General features: G+C 35.8%; 2 protein-coding genes across 3 annotated transcripts; both read left to right on the forward strand.

The window, feature by feature from the left end:
• The first annotated feature begins 1380 nt into the window (after window positions 1-1380).
• Window positions 1381-13093, forward strand: LOC133331344 (mucin-2-like). The gene is made up of 3 exons (XM_061539744.1): window positions 1381-2271; window positions 11034-13011; window positions 13083-13093. The coding sequence occupies exons 1-3, from the start codon at window positions 1381-1383 to the stop codon at window positions 13091-13093; spliced, it is 2880 nt and encodes a 959-aa protein (XP_061395728.1).
• On the forward strand, window positions 2210-21085 carry LOC133331420 (ras-related protein Rab-38-like). Of its 2 annotated transcripts, none has more exons than XM_061539819.1 (4): window positions 2210-2271; window positions 20155-20553; window positions 20753-20896; window positions 20969-21085. In XM_061539819.1, the coding sequence occupies exons 2-4, from the start codon at window positions 20161-20163 to the stop codon at window positions 21083-21085; spliced, it is 654 nt and encodes a 217-aa protein (XP_061395803.1). In that variant the 5' UTR covers window positions 2210-2271; window positions 20155-20160. The 2 variants fall into 2 exon arrangements, with proteins under 2 accessions (XP_061395803.1, XP_061395796.1); XM_061539812.1 differs by lacking the exon at window positions 2210-2271 and adding an exon at window positions 13115-13163.
• Window positions 21086-21939: the final 854 nt, after the last annotated feature.

Here is a 21939-nt window from a genome sequence, read left to right on the forward strand (position 1 = left end):
CACACCTCTCCATAGGCGTGGAAAAAATATTTTCCGCAGTCCTACATTAGGCGTGCATCTTTAAAAATATATTTCTCCAAAGTCCCAACTAAGGCGTGGATAAGGCGATGGTTTTTATACCCTACACAACTATGTTGTCAGGGTATTATAGCTTTGTGTAGCCCCAAAAGTTTATAACGCCGCGAAATATTGGTCCTAGACCCCCCTTTAAGTATACCGATCGTCATATCTCCACTAGCTGAGTCGATCCAGACACGTGTGTCCGTCCGTCTGTCCATTATAATTTGTAAACACGATACATTCCACAGTTATGGACCAATCTTCACGAAATTTTTAATACTTAATTATTGTCCGTTTTTCTGGTCGCTCCAGAGGCCGCAATTATTGACCAATCATCGCGAAACGGGAACGGGATCGAGCTAACGAAGAAGCATGCTTGTTTTGATAAAGATTGATCAATATTTAGCGGGTCCCTTTGTATTCTATGGCGTTTATATTTGCCCCTGAAGGACATTGACCCGAGAAGTTGATAGTATATCCAAGAGGAGTGGTTGGCCTTTATATTGATACCAATTATATGGTCGTATGTACTCATTCCACACTAGAGAGAGGAAATATAGCTCTGATCGCTTTGAAAATTTCCATGAGATTCCAGTTGTGGTCAAGGACAATGCCTATAATTTTCGGTGATGATCAGAGAATTAATTTTGGAATGAAGTGGACCGAAAACTTTTTGTGTGTGTGTGTTTTTTTTTTTTTTTTTTTTGAGTCGATCTATAGGCCACAAGTCAAAGCCGAATATCACAGCACACCCCACGGTGAAGGGAATCTGGGCTTTAATCGGGCAAACGTGTGTAAATATCGCGAAATATTGTCCAGGCTCGGAATAAACATCCGCAGAAAGTTAGAGTTCCGTTGTAGTTGCGTAGGGCCCCGTGCGACTGGACTGCTCCGCTCACTGGTTTAAAAATGTTTTTCCAAAGTCCCACCTAAGGCGTGGATATTTTTCCGATCACAAGCATAACCTATAACCTCTTCACCAATGATACCAAAGTAGGGTACCCTGATTTAATGAAAACGAAACTATTGACAATCTAGAAATGTTTGAGAGAAGAGTACTACGAAAATGCGTAAATAAAACAAAGATAATAGCAAAGAAAACAACAACAAAATAACTATAAAAACGATAACAAAAAAAAAACGTCGTAGAGAGCAAAATTGAAAAAAAAGAAAACGAAAATAAATAACAACAACAATAATATGCATATCATCATACACCACGTGCTATTGCAACAACAAAACCAACAACGACACCCATAAAAAAACAAAATAGTTTAACAACAACATTTCACCACCCACTTTTGTTCGCCCCATTTGTGTATGGCATCTACGACGACTGGTGCAGCAATAATACGTGACACCGACTCTCCGGCCACAGCCAACAACATTGAGAACGAAGTCCCAACTAAGCGAACCTCTTCTTCTGCCTCTCCCAGGCATACTCCGAACACTCATTGTCACCGTCGTCCCCGACATCGCAATCGTATCTTGGCAAATTTACTCTGCTCCGAGTGTCTCACCAACAACAGCAGCAACACCTCTCTTCAGTCAACAACTGATTCACCCCCATATCAGTTATTGTTGCCGCCTAGCTCCCGCTACGTACGTGAACGTTATTTGTCCGCGATAACCGACAAAACTTTAGACTTTTGCGCCTCATATTCGACAACCGTGTGCGATTGCAGCAAGTGTCCGAAGGAGGATTTTAAATTCGTTAGTGTTCGATCATTTTCCGGATCCAATATTTCGTCCTCAACGCCATTAGATTATACCACCAGCAGCAGCGCGAGCAGCAGTAGCACCAGTTCTACTGACGACAGCTGTTCCAACGTAACCCATACCACCGAAGAGGTAGGCAATTATTTTACCCCACCTCGTGAGTACACCAACAACACTCGTGCCTTGGGCGTTTTAACCGAGAAACGTTCACCTCTATTTGGACCATTGGCTGGTGGTATATCGCTTAGAACCCAGGAACCTTTCTACTCGGAATATCTGCTGAATGCCAACGATTTGATATCACCGCGATCGCTGAAAGCCTACAAAGAGAATATCGATTATACGGCAACGGAAGCTTTGCCATCACCGAGTATGAATGGCGGCGGGAAAAGGTCGTCAATGAATGGTGGTTCAGCGATAACATCACCGGCAACAGCGGCGAATGGAGGAAATGTAACCGATATCAATCGTAATGGTGTACCGAAACATTGGGTAAGTTGTAAGACTTTTTTGTATTTTTTTTTTTTAAGAATACGTTTTTGTTTTTTTGAATCAAAAAATACGTGAGTTGTTAATCAACATATGTTCTAAATTGTTTGTTAAGCTTAACACGCTAACAGCTGTTCTAATTGATAATTTTATTTTGAATACAGTGTGTCGAAATAGTTGTTACTTGTGTTTTTGAAATACAAATTTTTTCAAGTCTTATTATCTAGGCTTATTATTTTTGTAAACATATTTATTTTCTTTTTTAAAATTTTTACAACATTTTTTTGATTGAAAATAAAAATAAATTAATGGTCCCACCAAGGCGTGGATTAAAAAAATATTTTTTTCAAGGTCCCACCACAGGCGTGGATTTTTTAAAAAATATGTATTCATGGTCCCACAACAGACGAGGATTTAAAAAAAATTAATGGTCCCACCATAGGCGTGGATTTAAAAAAAAAATATTTTTTCATGGTCCCACCACAGGCGTGGATTTTTTTTAAATATGTATTCATGGTCCCACAACAGACGAGGATTAAAAAAATATTTTTTCATGGTCCCACCACAGGCGTGGATTTTTTTTAAATATGTATTCATGGTCCCACAACAGACGAGGATTTAAAAAAAAAAATAATGGTCCCAACATAGGCGTGGATTTAAAAAAAAATATTTTTTCAAGGTCCCACCACAGACGAGGATTTTTTTATAAAATAGTTGTTCACGGTCCCACCATAGGCGTGGATTATTTAAAAAATAATTTTTCAAAAAAGTTTTTATATCCCTTAATATTTTTTTTTCATTTTGAGACACTGTGCATTGGAATAAAAAAATACAGTATAGCTCTCATTTTAATTGCTGTTAATTTGAAATAAAAAAAAAACAAAGCATCTCATCTGAAAATTAATTTATTTGAGAACTTACATATATACACAGCACACCTTGAGCTTCGTGCCTAATAGTCGTTTATACCCAATATGGGAAACTGTTTAATTTTCAATTCGAGAAATTTTGCTCTCTTTTTACCTTATTTGTCGTATTAAAAAGCCGAATTGAATATTTGCCGCGTGCATGCATACATATGTACATATAAACACAAATCCAAGTTTATAATTTAAAATAAGTAGTTTATATTCGAGCGTCGTACATGTAGGTACAATAGAGAGGGTCCACCGATGGGGAAAAATAAAATATATGTAATTAAATTAAATTTATTAAAGAAGGGTTTTTCAAGGCTTATCAGAGGCGTGGATTTTTATACCCTTACAGGGTATAATAGCGTATTGATAAAATCTAGAATGATATGTGTGAAGTTTCCTGAAAATCGGTTCAGATATATATATATAGCTCCCATCCCACCAAACCCCTCATGCTTATGAGATATTTATCCGAATAATCAACGGGTGTCGGATTGATATTTGCTATAAATATATTTACATAAATTTGTTTCATTATATGAAGCAACACTATATGGCCAAATGAAAAATTTAGTTTAGGTTGCAGAATGGCATGTTTATGGATCCAATATGAATCCGTCTGATAGAATTAATCAGTTGAATATACCCAAAGTGGTAAAGGGTATCATATAGTCTGCCCCGTCCGACTTTACTACTTTCCTTTCTGGTTTAAAGAATATGGATTTTTTAAAGAATATTTTTTGTTGCACTTGTTTAACCCCGTCTAATATACCCCTATATGACAAGGTTTTGCCCTGACAACACTACGAGTTGGGAATAAATAATTTGTTGTTATTGTTATTACTTTGATGTGCTAAATTTTTTTTCGAAATTTATTTACTTCAACTTACATATTGTAATGTAAATTTACCAAACATTTTTTTTAATTTTAATTAATCTCAAAAATGGGTTAAAGTCAAAGAAAGTTTGGTTTTTGTCACATTATTTCGCATTTGCTTCTTTTAATAAATTATAATTTTTTTTCCTTACAAATCCTTTTCAGGACACTTTCGGGAAATGCATAGAGTACTGATTTTTCTTCCTCTTCCCCTCCATGTTTCTTTTGTTTTGTGCTACCACCTGAAGTCGGATACTTTGTTGCCTGCTTGGTAAACATAACAGATTTAGGTTAAAGTAAATCGAAAAGATTTATAACCCAAATGGTAGCACAGGTATGAAGAGCTTTTATGTCTTGTGTGTCAGTCATGGACGTAGCTCTTGGAGGGGTTTAATTTATTTAATTTTATAAATCAAAAATAACGATGCCATGTATCACATGAACAATAAAATATTACCTTCATTAAATTACATGTTCCCCTCCATGAAAAAGTCAACATCTACGCCCATGGTTTTTATTACATACTATTTACATATTACTTTGTACAGTGATGTGTGTGTTCGTTCTTTACCAAAAGGATTAATGGTTTACCATGAAAGCATGCAACACTCACTTTCATTTGTATACATATTTAGGTCGATTCGGTAATGTGTGTATATTTTTTTATTTATGTTTTTGCAAAATAGTCAGGCTTAATCCCAGTTTGTTGTTTTTATAAAAAAAAAAACAACTATTTATTAGTGGGGAATGTATGGCATTGTCCGCCGAGGGGTAAGGCAGGGAAGACTATAGTTTCGGATCTCGCAACTGATCCTCATCAGTTCCCTTAGTTTTTTGTTGGGATATTCTCCCCAGAAGCTATTAATAGCTTCTTTACAAAAAACCTTTCAAACCCAAATGTCTCTTGTGACAGTTCGAAGTTCTTACGTTACCAGCGATACGACCCCAATGAGAAGTTCGTTTCGTTGGCGCCTGACTTCGTGGTCAACAAGGCATTTACAGACAACTACACTGCTATGTGTCGTCACTTTGTGACGAATGCACATAACGTTGTTGTTGGTATTGCTAGTTAAAGCAATAAACCAAACAGTATGACCGTGCCTCGTCTACATCTTCAGTAGTGTTTGGCGGGTTATTTGGGATACCATTTGTATTTTGTTTTTGCAAAATAGTCAGGCTTAATCCCAGTTTGTTGTTTTTATAAAAAAAAACAACTATTTATTAGTGGGGAATGTATGGCATTGTCCGCCGAGGGGTAAGGCAGGGAAGACTATAGTTTCGGATCTCGCCACTGATCCTCATCAGTTCCCTTAGTTTTTTGTTGGGATATTCTCCCCAGAAGCTATTAATAGCTTCTTTACAAAAAACCTTTCAAACCCAAATGTCTCTTGTGACAGTTCGAAGTTCTTACGTTACCAGCGTATCGCTGGTACGTCGTATCGCTGGTAACGTAAGAACTTCGAACTGTCACAAGAGACATTTGGGTTTGAAAGGTTTTTTGTAAAGAAGCTATTAATAGCTTCTGGGGAGAATATCCCAACAAAAAACTAAGGGAACTGATGAGCATCAGTGGCGAGATCCGAAACTATAGTCTTCCCTGCCTTACCCCTCGGCGGACAATGCCATACATTCCCCACTAATAAATAGTTGTTTTTTTTTTATAAAAACAACAAACTGGGATTAAGCCTGACTATTTTGCAAAAACAAAATACAAATGGTATCCCAAATAACCCGCCAAACACTACTGAAGATGTAGACGAGGCACGGTCATACTGTTTGGTTTATTGCTTTAACTAGCAATACCAACAACAACGTTATGTGCATTCGTCACAAAGTGACGACACATAGCAGTGGGAAATGTATTGTAGTTGTCTGTAAATGCCATGTTGACCACGAAGTCAGGCGCCAACGAAACGAACTTCTCATTGGGGTCGTATCGCTGGTAACGTAAGAACTTCGAACTGTCACAAGAGACATTTGGGTTTGAAAGGTTTTTTGTAAAGAAGCTATTAATAGCTTCTGGGGAGAATATCCCAACAAAAAACTAAGGGAACTGATGAGGATCAGTGGCGAGATCCGAAACTATAGTCTTCCCTGCCTTACCTCTCGGCGGACAATGCCATACATTCCCCACTAATAAATAGTTGTTTTTTTTTATAAAAACAACAAACTGGGATTAAGCCTGACTATTTTGCAAAAACAAAATACAAATGGTATCCCAAATAACCCGCCAAACACTACTGATTTTTTTATTTATCGTAAAAAAATCAGAACATATTTTGCTGAAGTCAACAGACGGTCCGGAGCAAGAGAAGAAATAATTTAAAATGTTTTTTTTTTATTATTTAAAAATTAATGGTTCTTCTGGTCCAAAAAAAGGATCAATGGTATCTATAAAGACCGGTGGTCTCTATACAGACCAATTGATCTTTATAAAGTCCTTTGGACTCTGTACAGACCTTTGATCTCTATATAGACCAATTGGTCTTTATAAAGACCTGTGGTGTCTATACAGAAAAATTGGTCTTTATAAAGACCTGTGGTCTCAATACAGACCAATTGGTCTTTATAATGACCTTTGGTCTCTATACAGACCAATTGGTCTTTATAAAGACGTTTGGTCTCTATACAGACCAATTGGTCTTTATAAAGACATATGGTCTCTATACAGACCAATTGGTCTTTATAAAGACCTTTGGTCTCTATACAGACCAATTGGTCTTTATAAAGACCTTTGGTCTCTATACAGACCAATTGGTCTTTATATAGACCTTTGGTCTCTATATAGATCAATTGGTATTTACAAAGACCTTTGGTCTGTATACAGACCAATGTGTCTTTATAAAGACCCTGGGTCTCTATACAGACCAATTGATCTTTATAAAGACCTGTGGTCTCTATACAGACCAATTGGTCTTTATAAAGACCTGTGGTCTCTATACAGACCAATTGGTCTTTATAAGGCCATTGTCGATATTTGAAATCATGAATGGAGGTTGTATCCATATTTCTATTTTTTCTACTTCCTGTAATTCATATTTTCAATAATATATTGATATCGAAATGCCGTTAACAATTGACAATGTTATTGAAAGTGTTTAGTTTATTTCGTCATATGTCACACATATACATACATTACGATTTACGTATAGATGTCATAATATTATAACCAATTCATGTAATCTAAGTAACTAATTGATGGTTAACCACTATATATGCATATCCGTCAGCTACAAACGCTTCGTTAACATCTTGAAAACGGAGGTTATCACATTCAATATCAATATCTCTCAAAATGTGTATTAGTCGTTCGATAGGCGATTGATACCGCCGATGCTACTGACGATTTGGTCTATTTGCTTTATCAGAAAATAAAAAAAAACATCAAATATCTGCATATCAGTGATGCATACTTTTGAGAATTCATATAGTACGCACACGAAAAAAATGGCATCGAAGGCGAACATCTAGAAATATGAGGTCAGTGGAAATTAAATTGAAAATATGACAACTTAGTTCTTCTATCATAATCTGAAATTCCTTCATGAACTAGAATTCATAGCAGATACATACTATATTTTTCTTTTATCCTTGCAAACCCGAAATGTGCAGTTGTATGCGGGTGCCAATCTGCGGCATTGCGTTTGAAGGTTATGAGGTCATGATTGTTGTTTTCCTTTTTATTTCAGTTATAAGAAAATGAAAAAGGAAATACATGTCGTGACTTTACGAAAATTAGAAGTAATTTCGTTTAAAGTTATTAAGGCGAAGAAATCAAAACGTCATTGCTGACCTTTAAACTTTCTTTTGCCATAATTGTAGAGAACGTTGCTTGGATAATATGTTCCAATAATTTGTTTAGCCCTTATTTAAGATTATTCGCTTTGAAGAGGTGGATCAAGAGTTTATAACGGCATGAAATATTGGTCCTATGCCACCCTTTGGTATAGTTGTTTTTTTTTTTAATATTTGCGGTCTTAATAAACCAAGCACGTTATTATTCCAAAACCTGGGACTAAGCGAATACCCACGATTGAAAGGTCAGTCCATGGGCTTTCAGTATATATACAGTTTGTATCCCAAATCAATTGCGTATATTGCAACTTTTTTCATTTTATTTTTATTGTAAATTTTCTGGTAATAAATATGGTTGGGCCCTCTGTTCCGAAATTACAAAACCTAAGACTAAACGAATAACCCCGATTGAAAGGTCAGTCCATGGGCTTTTAGAATATATATGTATAGTTTATATTCGAAATCAATTTCGGACTTTATTTCTAACGTAAATAGTTTGGTAATTGATATGCTCCAATTGTTAGGCCTACTGTTCGAAAATTCCAAAACTTGGGACTAAGCGAATCCCTACGATTAAAAGGTCAGTCCATGGGCTTTCAGAATTTATATAGTTTATACTCGAAATCAATTTCGGATATTGAAAATGTTTCGACTTTATTTCAATTGTAAATAGTTTTGTGATTGATATGGTCCAATTGTTAGGCCTACTGTTCGAAAATTCTAAAACCTGGGACTAAGCGAATCCCCACGATTGAAAGGTCAGTCCATTGGCTTTCAGAATATATACAGTTTATACTCGAAATCAATTTCGGATATTGACAAATTTTCGACTTTTTTAAATTGTACAATTTTACAGTAGGTCTGGTAATTTATATATACCACATGTTAGGCCCACTATGCCGACATTGCCAAAGCTGGGACTAAGCGAATACCCACGATTGAAAGGTCAGTCCATGGGCTTTCAGAATATATATAGTTTATATTCGAAATCAATTTCGGATATTGATTTTTTTTTTGACTTTATTTAATTATACAATTCAACAGTAGGCCTGATAATTTATATATGCCACATGTTAGGCCCACTGTTCCGAAATTCCAAAACCTGGGACTAAGCGAATACCCACAATTGAAAGGCCAGTCCATGGGCTTTCAGAATATATACATTTTATATTCAAACCCTATTTCGGATATTGAAAATTTTTCGACTTTATTTAAATTGTAAATTTTCTAATAATAAATATGGTCCAATTGTTAGGACCATTGTGCGGAAATTGCAAAAGTTGGATTCTAAGCGAATACCCTCGATTCAAGGCCAGTTTATAGGCATCAGAATATATATAGTTTATATTCGAAATCAATTTCGGATATTGGACATTTTTTGACTTTATTTTTATTGTAAATTTTCTGGTAATTGATGTGGTCCAATTGTTAGGCCCACCGTTCGAAAATTCCAAAACCTGGGACTAAGCGAATACCTCCGATAAGGGAGGACATTTATATGGGGCCCATTTAAATCCGATACGAATGTACTCCTAGAGATAGATGCGTAAGACCAACCACTTATTACCTAAAAAGGGTTGCACAATTATATGGGAACTGACTGACTGACAATATATACATTTTTCTCAATGTTGATTTGTTGCATTACTTCATTGAGGGCAAGGTCATAATTTGAATTCGTTCGTTCCTCTAAATCTATTAATAAAATCAATAGTGAAATCATAACTCACATTTTGAATGAATTAATTGTTTGCGGAGATTTTGTAATTCATCAATACAACCCATTGATTAGTGAGGAAGAGGCCCTAGTAAATATGATTAGAAGCTTAGAGTGTGAAGCAGTGGCGTCGAATAAAATGCTTACATTGAGGGTCAAATATTCGCATTACAACAAAACCACATATACATACAAATACGTGTGTGTGCATACACACCTCCAAATAAGGGACTGGAGTTTTCGAATATGGAACCTAAAAATCAATGTTAAACTTCTATCCAGAAATGTCTTTCTACGCCAATGTCCATGTGCTAAGCAGGAATTCCATTACTCATACGCACCCCTCTTAAGGAGTGTTAAGGAACAATAAATACAAATTATTGTTATTGTCGTTGTTCAATACCAACCAAATGAATGAAATATGTTGCAATGCCACTAACACAATGACAAAAAAATATTGCACCATTATTTTCAAAACCAAATATTTACCGCAATTAATTTTGAGTAGAACTCAAATTTCCAGCTCAAAAGTGGAAGGAAAAACAATGGCAAAAAACCGAAAATATTTTTCAACATTAGAGCAAGTGGTGGTTAGCAGGCCCAACGATTTGTCCGTCCGTCCATCCAACCGTCCCTTTTAGATTTAAAAAAAAAAATAGAAAAAAACCTGTAAACATGTGTAATCCAAAACCCTATGGATTGGAGATGACAAACACACACACTCACACATACATGGGTATTGCAAAGAATTGCAAAAATCATAAAATCAACAACAACTACACCGACGACGACACATCACTTACACTTACTGCCGTTAAGACACTTTGTTTGTTCGCGGTTGGTTTGGCCCTGTTTTGTTGTTTTTGTTTTTCTAGTGCAGTGCAGGGCAGCAGCCATCTAGCAGTCGGTGCAATTCTCTGTATAGAAAACGAATTTATAAAAAGCCTACAAAACGCTCAGAAGAGAACAGTTTCGTTTAAGTGGGCGTTGGAAACGGTGGTGATTTGATGTCAATACGACAAGTGGTGACAAGTAGCCAGAAGAAACAAAAAACACACACACACAAAAACAATAACAGAAAAACGGAAATTTGAAATGGTCTCGGCAAAAGGATTAATAAAAAGGATAATGTGTGCCCTGACCTCCAACGAAAAAGAGGGGGCTAATTAAAATGAAAAATTTTTGAATTAATTAAAAGCAACAATTTTCAAAGAATTTTTCCGGGAAACCCCACAAGTGCACATAAAGTGAAACATACACACAGCATCAATGAGGAAATAAATTTGAAAATTTGAAAAAAATTAAAAAGAACTCAAAAGCAAGTTGATCCTCTGATCCCTCCTCCAAAAAGTAATTTTTTTACAACTCCCTCCTACCCCTCCTATTGGACCTGGACTCTACTTTTGATACTATGCAAAATACTGTTGATTGTAACGAAAATATCGATTCAACAAACAAAAAGTTTGAAACCTGGCCAGGAACACAACCAGCATCCTTGGAACTACTACCCTGTGCTGGAACAGCAGCAACAACAACTGAAAGTTGCCACCCAGTGTTAGGGGGAAACTCACGAGCCATTCACTCAGATCCCGAGGAAAGGCAAACCAAGGAAAAGGTACGTTCACGATTTTCCACAGCCCTACGGAAACTTTCAAGGTCCACAAGGAAAAAAGATAAATTAGCGGCAGGAAAATCTTCTTCGGAAACTGCAGCAGGATCAGCTGCTGCCTCAGATTTAATTCTCTCAAGTGATGCGGATGATCGAAGTTCTTCGCCAGTGACCAAAACTAAAATAAAAAAGAAAAAATCTTCTTTATTCAGTTTGAAATCCAAAGCCAAGGTTGCTCCTAAAAAGGATTGCGAAGGGGAGGAGGAGGAGCATACAATTCCAGCCACAGGGCAGCGTATTTTGGAACCTCTATTTCATGATACCGAAAATGAGGTGGTGGTGACCACAGAACGTTTATCGCCCACCGAGGGAAAACGTAAGGTACAAATAACTATCAAGTCGAAGAAAATTGAAAAAGTGGCGGATTCTGAACCAGCAGATAGGTGTCCACCATCTTCGCCATCTCCCACACCAACAGCGTTATCACAATCCTCGCCTACCACAACCCCACCATTAGGTCGGCAAATTAAGAACGAGAACATCACCTCTGCCCCCACCCCGCCGTCGTCGTCATCAACCAAGGAAGATAAAAAGAAAAAACTCAAAGGTAAATTAAAAACTCAAACGTCACAGAAACCCACCACACCAGCAGCAGCACCACCCACACAAGCACAATCAAAGAAAGACCATAAAGCGGAAGAGAAAATTGTTATCACTCAAAGTCCGAAAGATATTCCACCACGAGACAAGGCACCCGCCAAACCCTCACGCCTAGCACAACAACAGCAGCAGCCGCAGCCGTCGCAACAGCCCTCGTCTAGTCACTCAGCTTGTACCAGCAGCAATACCAACACAGGTGGAGGTGGTGCAGTACGCAAAACAGCCACTACCACAAGGGCAGCCATAAAATTGGTAACAACTGCAAAATCGAAAAAGAAATCGGAAGCCAATAAAGCAACAAGCTCTTCTACTGCTGGCAACAAGCCAACAGGAGGTGGCAAAGGATCAGCAACTACAAAAGCAAGCGATAACATTACCACGACCACAGCGAATACTCCTGACAACACCGAGACCACCACCACAACCACCCAGACTCCCATCAATAAAGAAAGCGATTTAATGATAAATCCACAAAGAGGTCATAGATTTCCAAGACCTACATCAACCGAGTCTACGGAGTCTAGATCACAAGAAATTGTGGGAAATCAAGACTCGGCAGCAGCAACAGCGCCACCGCCAAAGGCGACAACACCACTGCCGCCAAGCATTTCGCCATCGCCGCCACCGCCCAACTCAAACCAACCGCAAAATAACGAAATTCAATCTGAAACCAAAGTGCTGTCGGCAACAGAAGACGCTTCATTGCCAGCCAATCAAGCGTCTCAGCCGACGCAACAGCAGCCACAGTCGCAGCAGCAACACCAGCCTCCAGTAACTTCTCAAGATAAATCTTCAGTTAATAACTTATCAGCTAATCAAACGGACGATCACATCTCGGTGGCGGAAAGTGTACAGCCCAGTAGTACAACATCAGCGGAGGATATACCAACCAACAAGGATACACCCACTTCAACCAATCAGCCCACTGTACGCTTCACCCTTGGCAATCGTGTACGACCCCCGCTAATTATTGCCAAACAGTTGGCCTACGAACCATCATCACAGGAACCCTATTCGATTGAACATCAAAGTGACGACGATTCCGAAGATACACCGGACAGTGACGATAGTCGTCATCGTCGTCGTATACGTTATTTGGCCACAACACCATCGGGTGAATTAGAACCACCGGCGACACTCTATGACGAATTCAATAATCTCGAATTGAAACGTAAATATTTTCGTTATCATTCGGGTGTTAGTGATCTATCGTTGGATTCGCATAATAACGACGATATTCAGAAATTGAATAGTGAATTGCAACAACAACAACAGCAGATGCCCGCATTTGGAGATTTAACAATGGATCAGGAAATGGAACCGGTAAGCTTCTTTTTAATGGGGATGACAAAAAAAAAATTAAAAAATGTGTTAAGTTCGGGCGGACCGAACTTTGCAATGTAGCTTTCAAATCGGCTTTTTGGAATTGATGGCTACAACTTCTGCTTTAATGTTAAATGCCCGGAGCATATACCATAATATTGGTCCTATATCGAATATTTTTTTGAAATGGGCCCGGAAATACTAAATTACAAATTTTCAACTTTTAATTTTAAAATTTTTCTAAAATCTAAAAAACCTGAAAATTCCGAATATTGGAAATTCCCTAATTGAAATACCAATTTTTAACTCAGCTGCCATTCAATCAAATATTGTATGTCGCAAAATGGTCATTTGACTCGACTCGAAAGAAAAATTAATATAACAAAAAAAAATTTTAAACTGACGTTCGTTGGGCGCCATATATATGAAAATAAATTTTAAGATTTTCTAGAATATTTCCAATCAAATTATTTGTAATTTCAATGGGGTCGAAAATCTCCTTACCAAGAATGTTTAAAATTAGTACAAACTTAGCTATAAGCCCCATACAAATTTACCGACTACGTTTCTGTATTTTCCGGATTATGGACACTTTTTCTCATCGAATTTTCTGCTCGCTGGGAGCCATAGATAGAAATTCCCTAATTCAAATACGTATTATTAACCCTGCTACCGTCCAATCAAAAAATTAACATTTCAGTTTTATGAAAATGTTATTTTTCCAGAAATATGTCAAAAATGTAGAAATACTGTTTCCTGTATAAGGTATCGAAAACTTCATAAGTGGCGCCCAACAAGGGAACTTTAATTTTCATTATAATTTTCAATTTTTTTCGTAGTAAATTTCTGTATTTTTCGATGGCAAATGAAGCAATTAATTTTTATTTAAACAAAATATGTTGAAGAATGTCTAATGGCGCCCAACAAAGGGCTCTTCAATTTAAATATAAATATATAATCATAGTGCAAGTGTTCTATAATGAAAATGCCAATAAATATTCAAGTTAGATTGAAAAAATATTCATGTTACATGTTCAAAATTCATATTTGTATTGGATAATGTTTATAAATGGCGCCCTATGTGGGGACCTTCATTTTAAATGTGGCAATGGTTAGGTTAGGTTGAATATACCATTAGCCATCCAGCGTTTCACTGCTTTCCCCACACGCTCTGCACATGCTGCTACCTTCGCATCCGATCTTGAGTAGATGTGCCTTCAGGCTGAGGTGTCCGGTCAGAATACTCGGCTTATTTCTTTTTTTGTTTAGCGTTATGACAATACTGAATAATTTTTTTGAATTTTTATGGAAGAACGTCTAAACTGTAATATGGATCTCTGTGGCCCCCAACAAGAGAACGCATACTTTTGGGTATATTTAAAATCCAAAATCCTACCAAAATGGCTGTGATCTGGCATTCTGGATTTTGGTGGGTAATTTTTATTACTGAGAATTTGAAATATGATTGAATTGTTGGGCTTATCAATCGTAAAAAACTGCCACATTTCGGTATTTAAATATAAAAATTTGCCAAATATTTGTTGTATGTGTACAGACAATGAAAACTTAGAACCTTAGAGCAACACAAATGTTGTCAGACCACTTAACGTTCTGAGCAATCAACAAACTTCCTAAAAGGTTGCGCAAGAACATGTGTATACCATGGAAGCAATTGTAGGTGTTGTGGATAAATTATCAATCGCCAGAACAAATATCTGCTTTGAAAACAACTGTTTCTAGAATGATGAAAAATATCGAACCTTGACAAATTTGAATTTAATTCGCATATGCAAAGTTGGCATCAGGGCGAAATAAATACAAGTTATCAACATACGACCTTTGTATGTACGTAGGTTCTTCTCCTGGCTTTTCTTTTCATTGCAAAACTTAGGTCATTAAGCTCGACTCGAAAGAGTATAAGTAACTCACTTGAAAGACAATGAAAACTATATTGAAAAATGGCGCCCAACTAAACACTCATTTTCCAAATTGATCAACTAAAGATTGTAATATTGTTCTAGATAAAGACACAAACAAAAAATAAAATTCAGACAAAGGTTAAACTAGTTGCATTATATAGTTGTTGGGTCATAGCAACAGTCCTCGTATTATCTTAACAACAGACTTCGTATTAACTTAAGGTTTAATGTTCATTTTTTTAATATCACTTTTTTCGTATAAAGTCTTATGATGCGACGTATTTATTTAAAACAAAAATCTTTGTTATTATCGCATATCTTATCGCTGAAATTGTACTTATTTATTTAAATAGAAGAAATGTCCATGAATGAGTAGATGCTCAAAAATAAACTCTAATAATTGTACTTAGATGACATAAACATTTATGTCTTATTCGTCTGAGCTAAACTAATTTTCACAGTGATAACCGTTTTTTCGGTTCTTATCTTCCGAAGAACCATAAACTATGGATATGGGGAATTTCAGTTTGGTTGTTTATGTTTTAAAATATTTGCATAGACCTACAAATATATGTATATATGTAATCTCATCTAATCTTATGTTTAATGGAATGCTACTAGGATAAGAAATGCATTACTATGTGATATGAAATTATTACCTTATGGCATTAACAAGGTCTACCATCTATGAAAGATCTGAAAAATGTTCACGAAAATACTTTAAAACAAAAATGAAATTGATTAGAATTTAACGCAGGCTCCAGGTTGGGTGCCAATAAAGCAAGCTTCACTGTGGGTGTCAATTAAGCAGGCATAACGTTGGACGTCAATATAGCACGTTCCACTTTGGGTTTAAACGAAGGTGGCTTTACGTTGGGCGTCGATAAAGCAGCTCGTGAGCCGAGCTGGTATGGCTTCATCCGAAACAACAAGATTTACAAAATTATTTTTTACTCCTTGTTTAGGAATTGCTTTCAGCTTAATTGATGGACTCAGACATCAACTTGGGCAAGCGTGGTTAATGATTTAAAACTGTCAGTATTCGCTAAACGAATGAGAGTCGGAGAGTCCGGACTCGGAGTGTGTATTTATACATCGGTTACATATTAGGATAAATAGCTAAACCTTACAGTAATCTATAACTAAACATGCTCTGGGTGTACTAGCCTACTTTAAATCTTAATATAATAGTGCAACACTATATATACATCATCCTTAAGTGTCTTTATTGAAAATAGATTCAGCTTAGGTACTACTTATGAGAAGCAAGGATCTTGTCTAGTATTGGTTGTATAAAAAGGTATTAGAATCAGAGATGGAATTTTATGGCACTATTTACAGATTATTTACATAAGTAACCGTTAATTTCAAATACTTAAATGTTAAATGACACTAGCGCTGTTTACATTATCGTAAATAAAAAACATAATTTGAATTGAAATAAAATTGATCCGTTTCAAATTTATAATATAAGAAAAAAAAAACATTGTTAGAAAATGGCGCCCAATGAAAGAACAAATTGTAACTTCAGTCATCTCGCAAGGCGAAATAAATAAAATATGTTACATTTAGTCGTTTGACAAACTTCCCATCCCCACAAGAGTTCAGTGACTTGAGGTGAACTCAGTTGAATCTCTTATATCAAAATATTCATTTCCTTCTTTTTCTTTCCTGTTGTTTCTACTTTTTTAAAAATAAATATATCAAGACTTATATTTAAATCACATTTATCTGTTGCTAATCATTGGCAAACATTGATTTCTTATTTGCTGGCTGGCTAGGTGGTTGGCATATTAGGTGACGACGATGAAGAAGAAGGAAAAAAAACAACGGCAATAACATCGTCATGAAATTTGATTCCGTCTGGAAACCCTACAAATATTAAATGACAGTCAGTTATTCCAGATTTCTCAGTTCATTTGGTCGCCATGTAATGCTGCAGCTGTTATTGTTGTTGTTCCTATTGGGTTTGGTCAGGTTATAGATTTCACGTGACGCCTTCCTTAATTCTTTTTTTTTCACACATGCACATTCTTTTGGTTCTGTTGCTTCTTCTGAGAGACTGCTGCAGGGAAATGTGAAAATTATTTTCTTTCCCCTCAAGCAAAGAATAACAAAAGACCAATACAACACACTCATGTCTAGGTTTCTTATTAACATTTTTTCCTTTCTTTTGCATATCTTATTTATCAAATTTTCATCTCCCCAAAGACATCGTAAAGTGTAGTTAATAGTCCCATGACCAGTGGCTGTCTTATGTCCAGTCTAAGAAGCTTATATTAGACTTAAGCCAATAATTACACACTTTTGATATGTAGTTTATGATACTTTAAAATCATCAATGATTTGAACTATAAAATCGTGAGGTTAGTTTGAATTGAATACGTGAGCATATCGGCAATCGAAATTTTGAAAGAAAAAAATAAAACATAGGCCATCGATTAAAATTTAAAAGAAAAACTTCGCGCCTTTACCTGGTGTTTAAAGATTATTAAAAAAAAAAGAAATACAAGAATCTGGCAAAAAATAACCCTTCAAATCTGGCTAAATCTTGACTTGTAATATGCAATAACACTATTTATCAGCATTGTTTCTTTTGGACTTAATTGATTTTGTGTTGTCAAGGTTTCCAAAATATATATCTGTCTTTTTAATATATTCATTGCTCCGATGGAACTTAAATCAATATTGTATTTGATTCGTCGCTTCCTTGGGGGTCAGTTTGGTGTCAATAGGTGATCCTACATCAACTGCCTGCCCGTCATCATATCCACCACCTCTTTGAATTGTATACCCCTGTGAAGTGGAATTTCAAACCAACTGTCAGAGATTTCTGAGCCTTATAGTACATTTACAGTATACGGGAGTTCGTTAACCCAGTGGTTTAAATTTCCAATTCCATTACATATATATGTCAAATAAAGCCTAACAAAGTGTGTTAATCCAGTAAAAAGTTCTAATGTACATGCAAGTCTTATGCCACAACTCTATATATGACTATCATCATCAAGCTATTTATAAGTTTCGGTTCTAATGGGCTTAAATTTATTTTGCGTCTCCAAGATTAATTTTGATGGTCAAATAATTGAAAAAAATAGTTTGTCTTTAAATAAATCCATATACTCATAGTTGAACAGATCTTAACCCAATATTATATTTATCACTTCGGATTTGCCTCAATAGGTGTCCATCACATAAACTGCCAGTTTTCGCCATCATATCTCCTCATTGAATTGTATTTCCCTGTGAAATCGAAGAGCAAACCACATGACATTTTTCAAAACATCTCGATCTCCTCAACAAATTGTCACATTTGGCTATCAGAAAATTGTCAGAGCTTCCTGATGCTTTTAGATCTTAGGACACATATAGTAAATCCGATTTAAATGCATTAATATATTTATCAGCTTGGCTTCTTCCGGTCATATTTTTTGTGGAACCAAGTACAGGTGATTTAAATGCACATTTTCATTATTTGGATATTTCTTAACTCAATATCTTACTGAGCTTCAGATTTGTCTCATTATGTGCTTCCATGTGCTTCGTCTTCATCTCTAGCCACCGAATCTGTTATCTGTCTTATATTGGATCTATGGATCTACATACTTTTCTCGACCACCGCACAATTTGATACCACTGTTTCACAGTATTATTTGTTTTATGTGACCATATTTTGCATCTTGGTTCGGTTCAGTCACTTTCTATTAATATAGAAGGTATAGGACCATACACAATATGTAGACACCGTCTAACAATCTATGAATCCTTTGGATTACTGTTGTATAAAAACGAGATCATCTTATAAACAATTTTCGTTCAAATTTTGTATTCGATGATAATCTATTTTTCGTTTAGTTCGGGAGATAAAACACGTGGCAAGTTAAGCGAAAGCGTAACACAGCGCCATTTTGTAATTTTTTAATACCGTAGGCGTGATTAACTCTTTAAAATTCGTCTTTCTTGTGAGCCGTCCGAAGACGAACTGAGGAGTTTACGTTAAAATTTGAATAGAGTTGTTTTCTTGCAATACAAATTACAAGTGATGTCAATATCGAGTTTCCACATTCTGCACCGTAGGTTTGATTTGACCCGAGTTATTTGCGTCCTTTCTTTTTTATCTCTTTAAAAACTGGATGCAGTTCCTCCTCCAGCTAACCCACTTTCTATTAGAATAGAAAGTGGACTATGCGCTAGATATACGAGATTTTCCTATATTTTTCGTTAGTTCGATAATAAAACACGTGGCAAGTTAAGCGAAAGCTTAACACAACGCCATTTTGTACTTTTTTTAGGCCCGTAAGCGTGATTAACTTTTTAAATGCGTCTTTCTTGTGAGCCGTCCGAAGACGAACTGGCGTCCTTTCTATGAGCCGTCCGCATACTGAATGTAACAACATCGATTGAACGATTCACTTAAAGGAGCTTAAGAACTAGTCCTTTATATTTAGATCATTTCAATTTAGCACGACCAGTTCGTCCTCGGACGGCTCACAAGAAAGACGTAAAAAAAAAATTTTAAATGAGTACTACACGCCCACGGGCTTAAAAATAGATTTTTACAAAATGGCGGTTGTTAAGCGTTCGCTTAACTAACACGTGTGTTTTTAAATACGGATAACCTATAAATTACGAGTCGTTCAACAAAATCCAAACAGCTGCGCATGAAATTTTTAATTTTCGTAAATTTAATAGCAAAAGAAGATGCTTTTCGCTACTATGTGACTCCTTCACAGTAGAAGAGTTCACTGATACACAAGGCTTAGAAAGTCTGAACATTGTGGTCAAATTCTTAAAGAAGATCGAAGTCAACCTGCAAAACACAAACCACCATCTATGGATAAAGTCAAATTCGTAGCAAAGCTACATACGGATACATGGCACTAAACCTTCTATCCCTATAGAAAGTGGGCCAACCAAAATAATAAATAAAAAAAAAAAAAAAAAAAAAAAAAAAAATTTAGCACGACAGGAACTTAAATTTTTCATTGCCTTGATCTGTATATTTAACATTTCTTCACCTACCTCCGAACAATATTTTATCACACATTTTTTCCTTTTTTCTCTCCTTTCAGACTATAATGACATCATCAAATGCCGAAAAACGCGAGCATCTCTACAAAATTCTAGTCATCGGTGAATTGGGCACGGGCAAAACGTCGTTCATCAAACGTTATGTTCATCAGTTTTTCAGTCAAAATTATCGCGCCACAATTGGTGTGGATTTTGCCCTTAAAGTTTTGCACTGGGATCCAAATACCATTGTACGCCTACAATTATGGGATATTGCCGGACAGGAGCGTTTCGGTAATATGACTCGAGTCTATTACAAGGAAGCCGTTGGTGCCTTTATCGTATTCGATGTAACACGCAGTGGAACATTCGATTGTGTTAGTAAATGGAAAGAGGATTTAGATTCGAAAGTTCAACTGCCAGATGGTAGTCCGATTCCGTGTATATTGCTGGCCAATAAGGTAAGTGGTGATTGTTTTTACTTTTAAAGATTGTAGACGGCGTATAATTTTTTTTAATATTTTTTCAAGGACTGTTATTGGCGTGGATTTTGTAAAAATATATTATTTTTAAAAAATAATATGACCGGGTTTTTTTCAAATCCGCGTGTTTTATTTTTCTTAATTATTGACCCAATTCCTTTCCTTTTTTAAATTCCAGTGCGATCAAGATAAACAGGGTATGGTAACAAATGCCGAGAAAATGGATGAATATGTTAAGGAGCATGGTTTTGCTGGATGGTTTGAAACCTCAGCTAAGGAGAACATTAACATTGATGAGGCAGCTAGAGCATTAGTTAATAAGGTAAGCTAATTAAAAAATATATTTTTTTCAAATTAAATAATTAATATTGAAATTTTCCTCTACATTTTGCAGATTTTACTTAATGATAAATTGATTAGTGCCGCCGATTTAGCCGATAGCGAAAAATTCAATCTGAACCAGAGCGGTGATCAGACACTCAACGATGAAAAGAGTAAATGTTCCTGTTGATTGTTATGGCGTTCAGTTGGCGATTGGCAAGAAAAAAGGAAAATGGTTTCATGTAAAACAGAGGAAGCTTTCATCAGTTTTGTTGTGGGCACCATTTTTTGTTTTAGAAAGACCATTATTAAGTGGCACCAGCCGGTTTTTTTAACATTAAGTTTTAGTAGATTGTGTAGTTTTTTTATATATATCTATAACCTATAAAGGAGACACACACACTTACCCAGCTAAACATACATATATATATATATACATATTTACATATAACATACAATACCATTTTATATATATAACTATATTATACTTAGATTTGTAAGTTAAAAAAACAACACTTAAGAACAGGCATAAAGAAGTTATATTCGTGCTCCTGCAAGAATATACATATTTTTTATACGTATTTATCGTCTCGATTTTTTTTCTCGTTAAGATTCATTTTATTAATAATATATACATATGTGTAATTTTTAAATACTTACTAAAGCATTGTCGAAAATTATATATTGTATTGTACATGTGTATGCATCTAGGCCTTCTATAAGTATTCTTTAAAAAAAAACGCCATTCCAGCAAAACGGTTCATTAAAAATGGTTATTTGTTTATTTGTCAAAATAGGGTTTTGTTTTTTATTGTATTTTTTAATTGGTTTTTGTATAGCCCCCAGTCTAACACGGCTGTAATGAGCTGGCTTTGTTACAAGTTATTTGGAAAGTTTTCGAGACCACCGATCTTTATAAAGACCAATTAGTCTGTATGGAATCCTATGGAGACTATGGTCTCTAATCACACCAATTGGGCCAGTTGGGTCTGTAAATATCAATTGTTTTTTTAAGAAGACCAGTAGGCATATTCCGTAACTTTT

The sequence above is a fragment of the Musca vetustissima genome, unplaced genomic scaffold, assembly GCF_032173495.1.
Source record: "Musca vetustissima isolate MV318-11 ecotype Yass unplaced genomic scaffold, APGP_CSIRO_Mvet_v1 utg58965, whole genome shotgun sequence".
NCBI lineage: Eukaryota > Metazoa > Arthropoda > Insecta > Diptera > Muscidae > Musca > Musca vetustissima.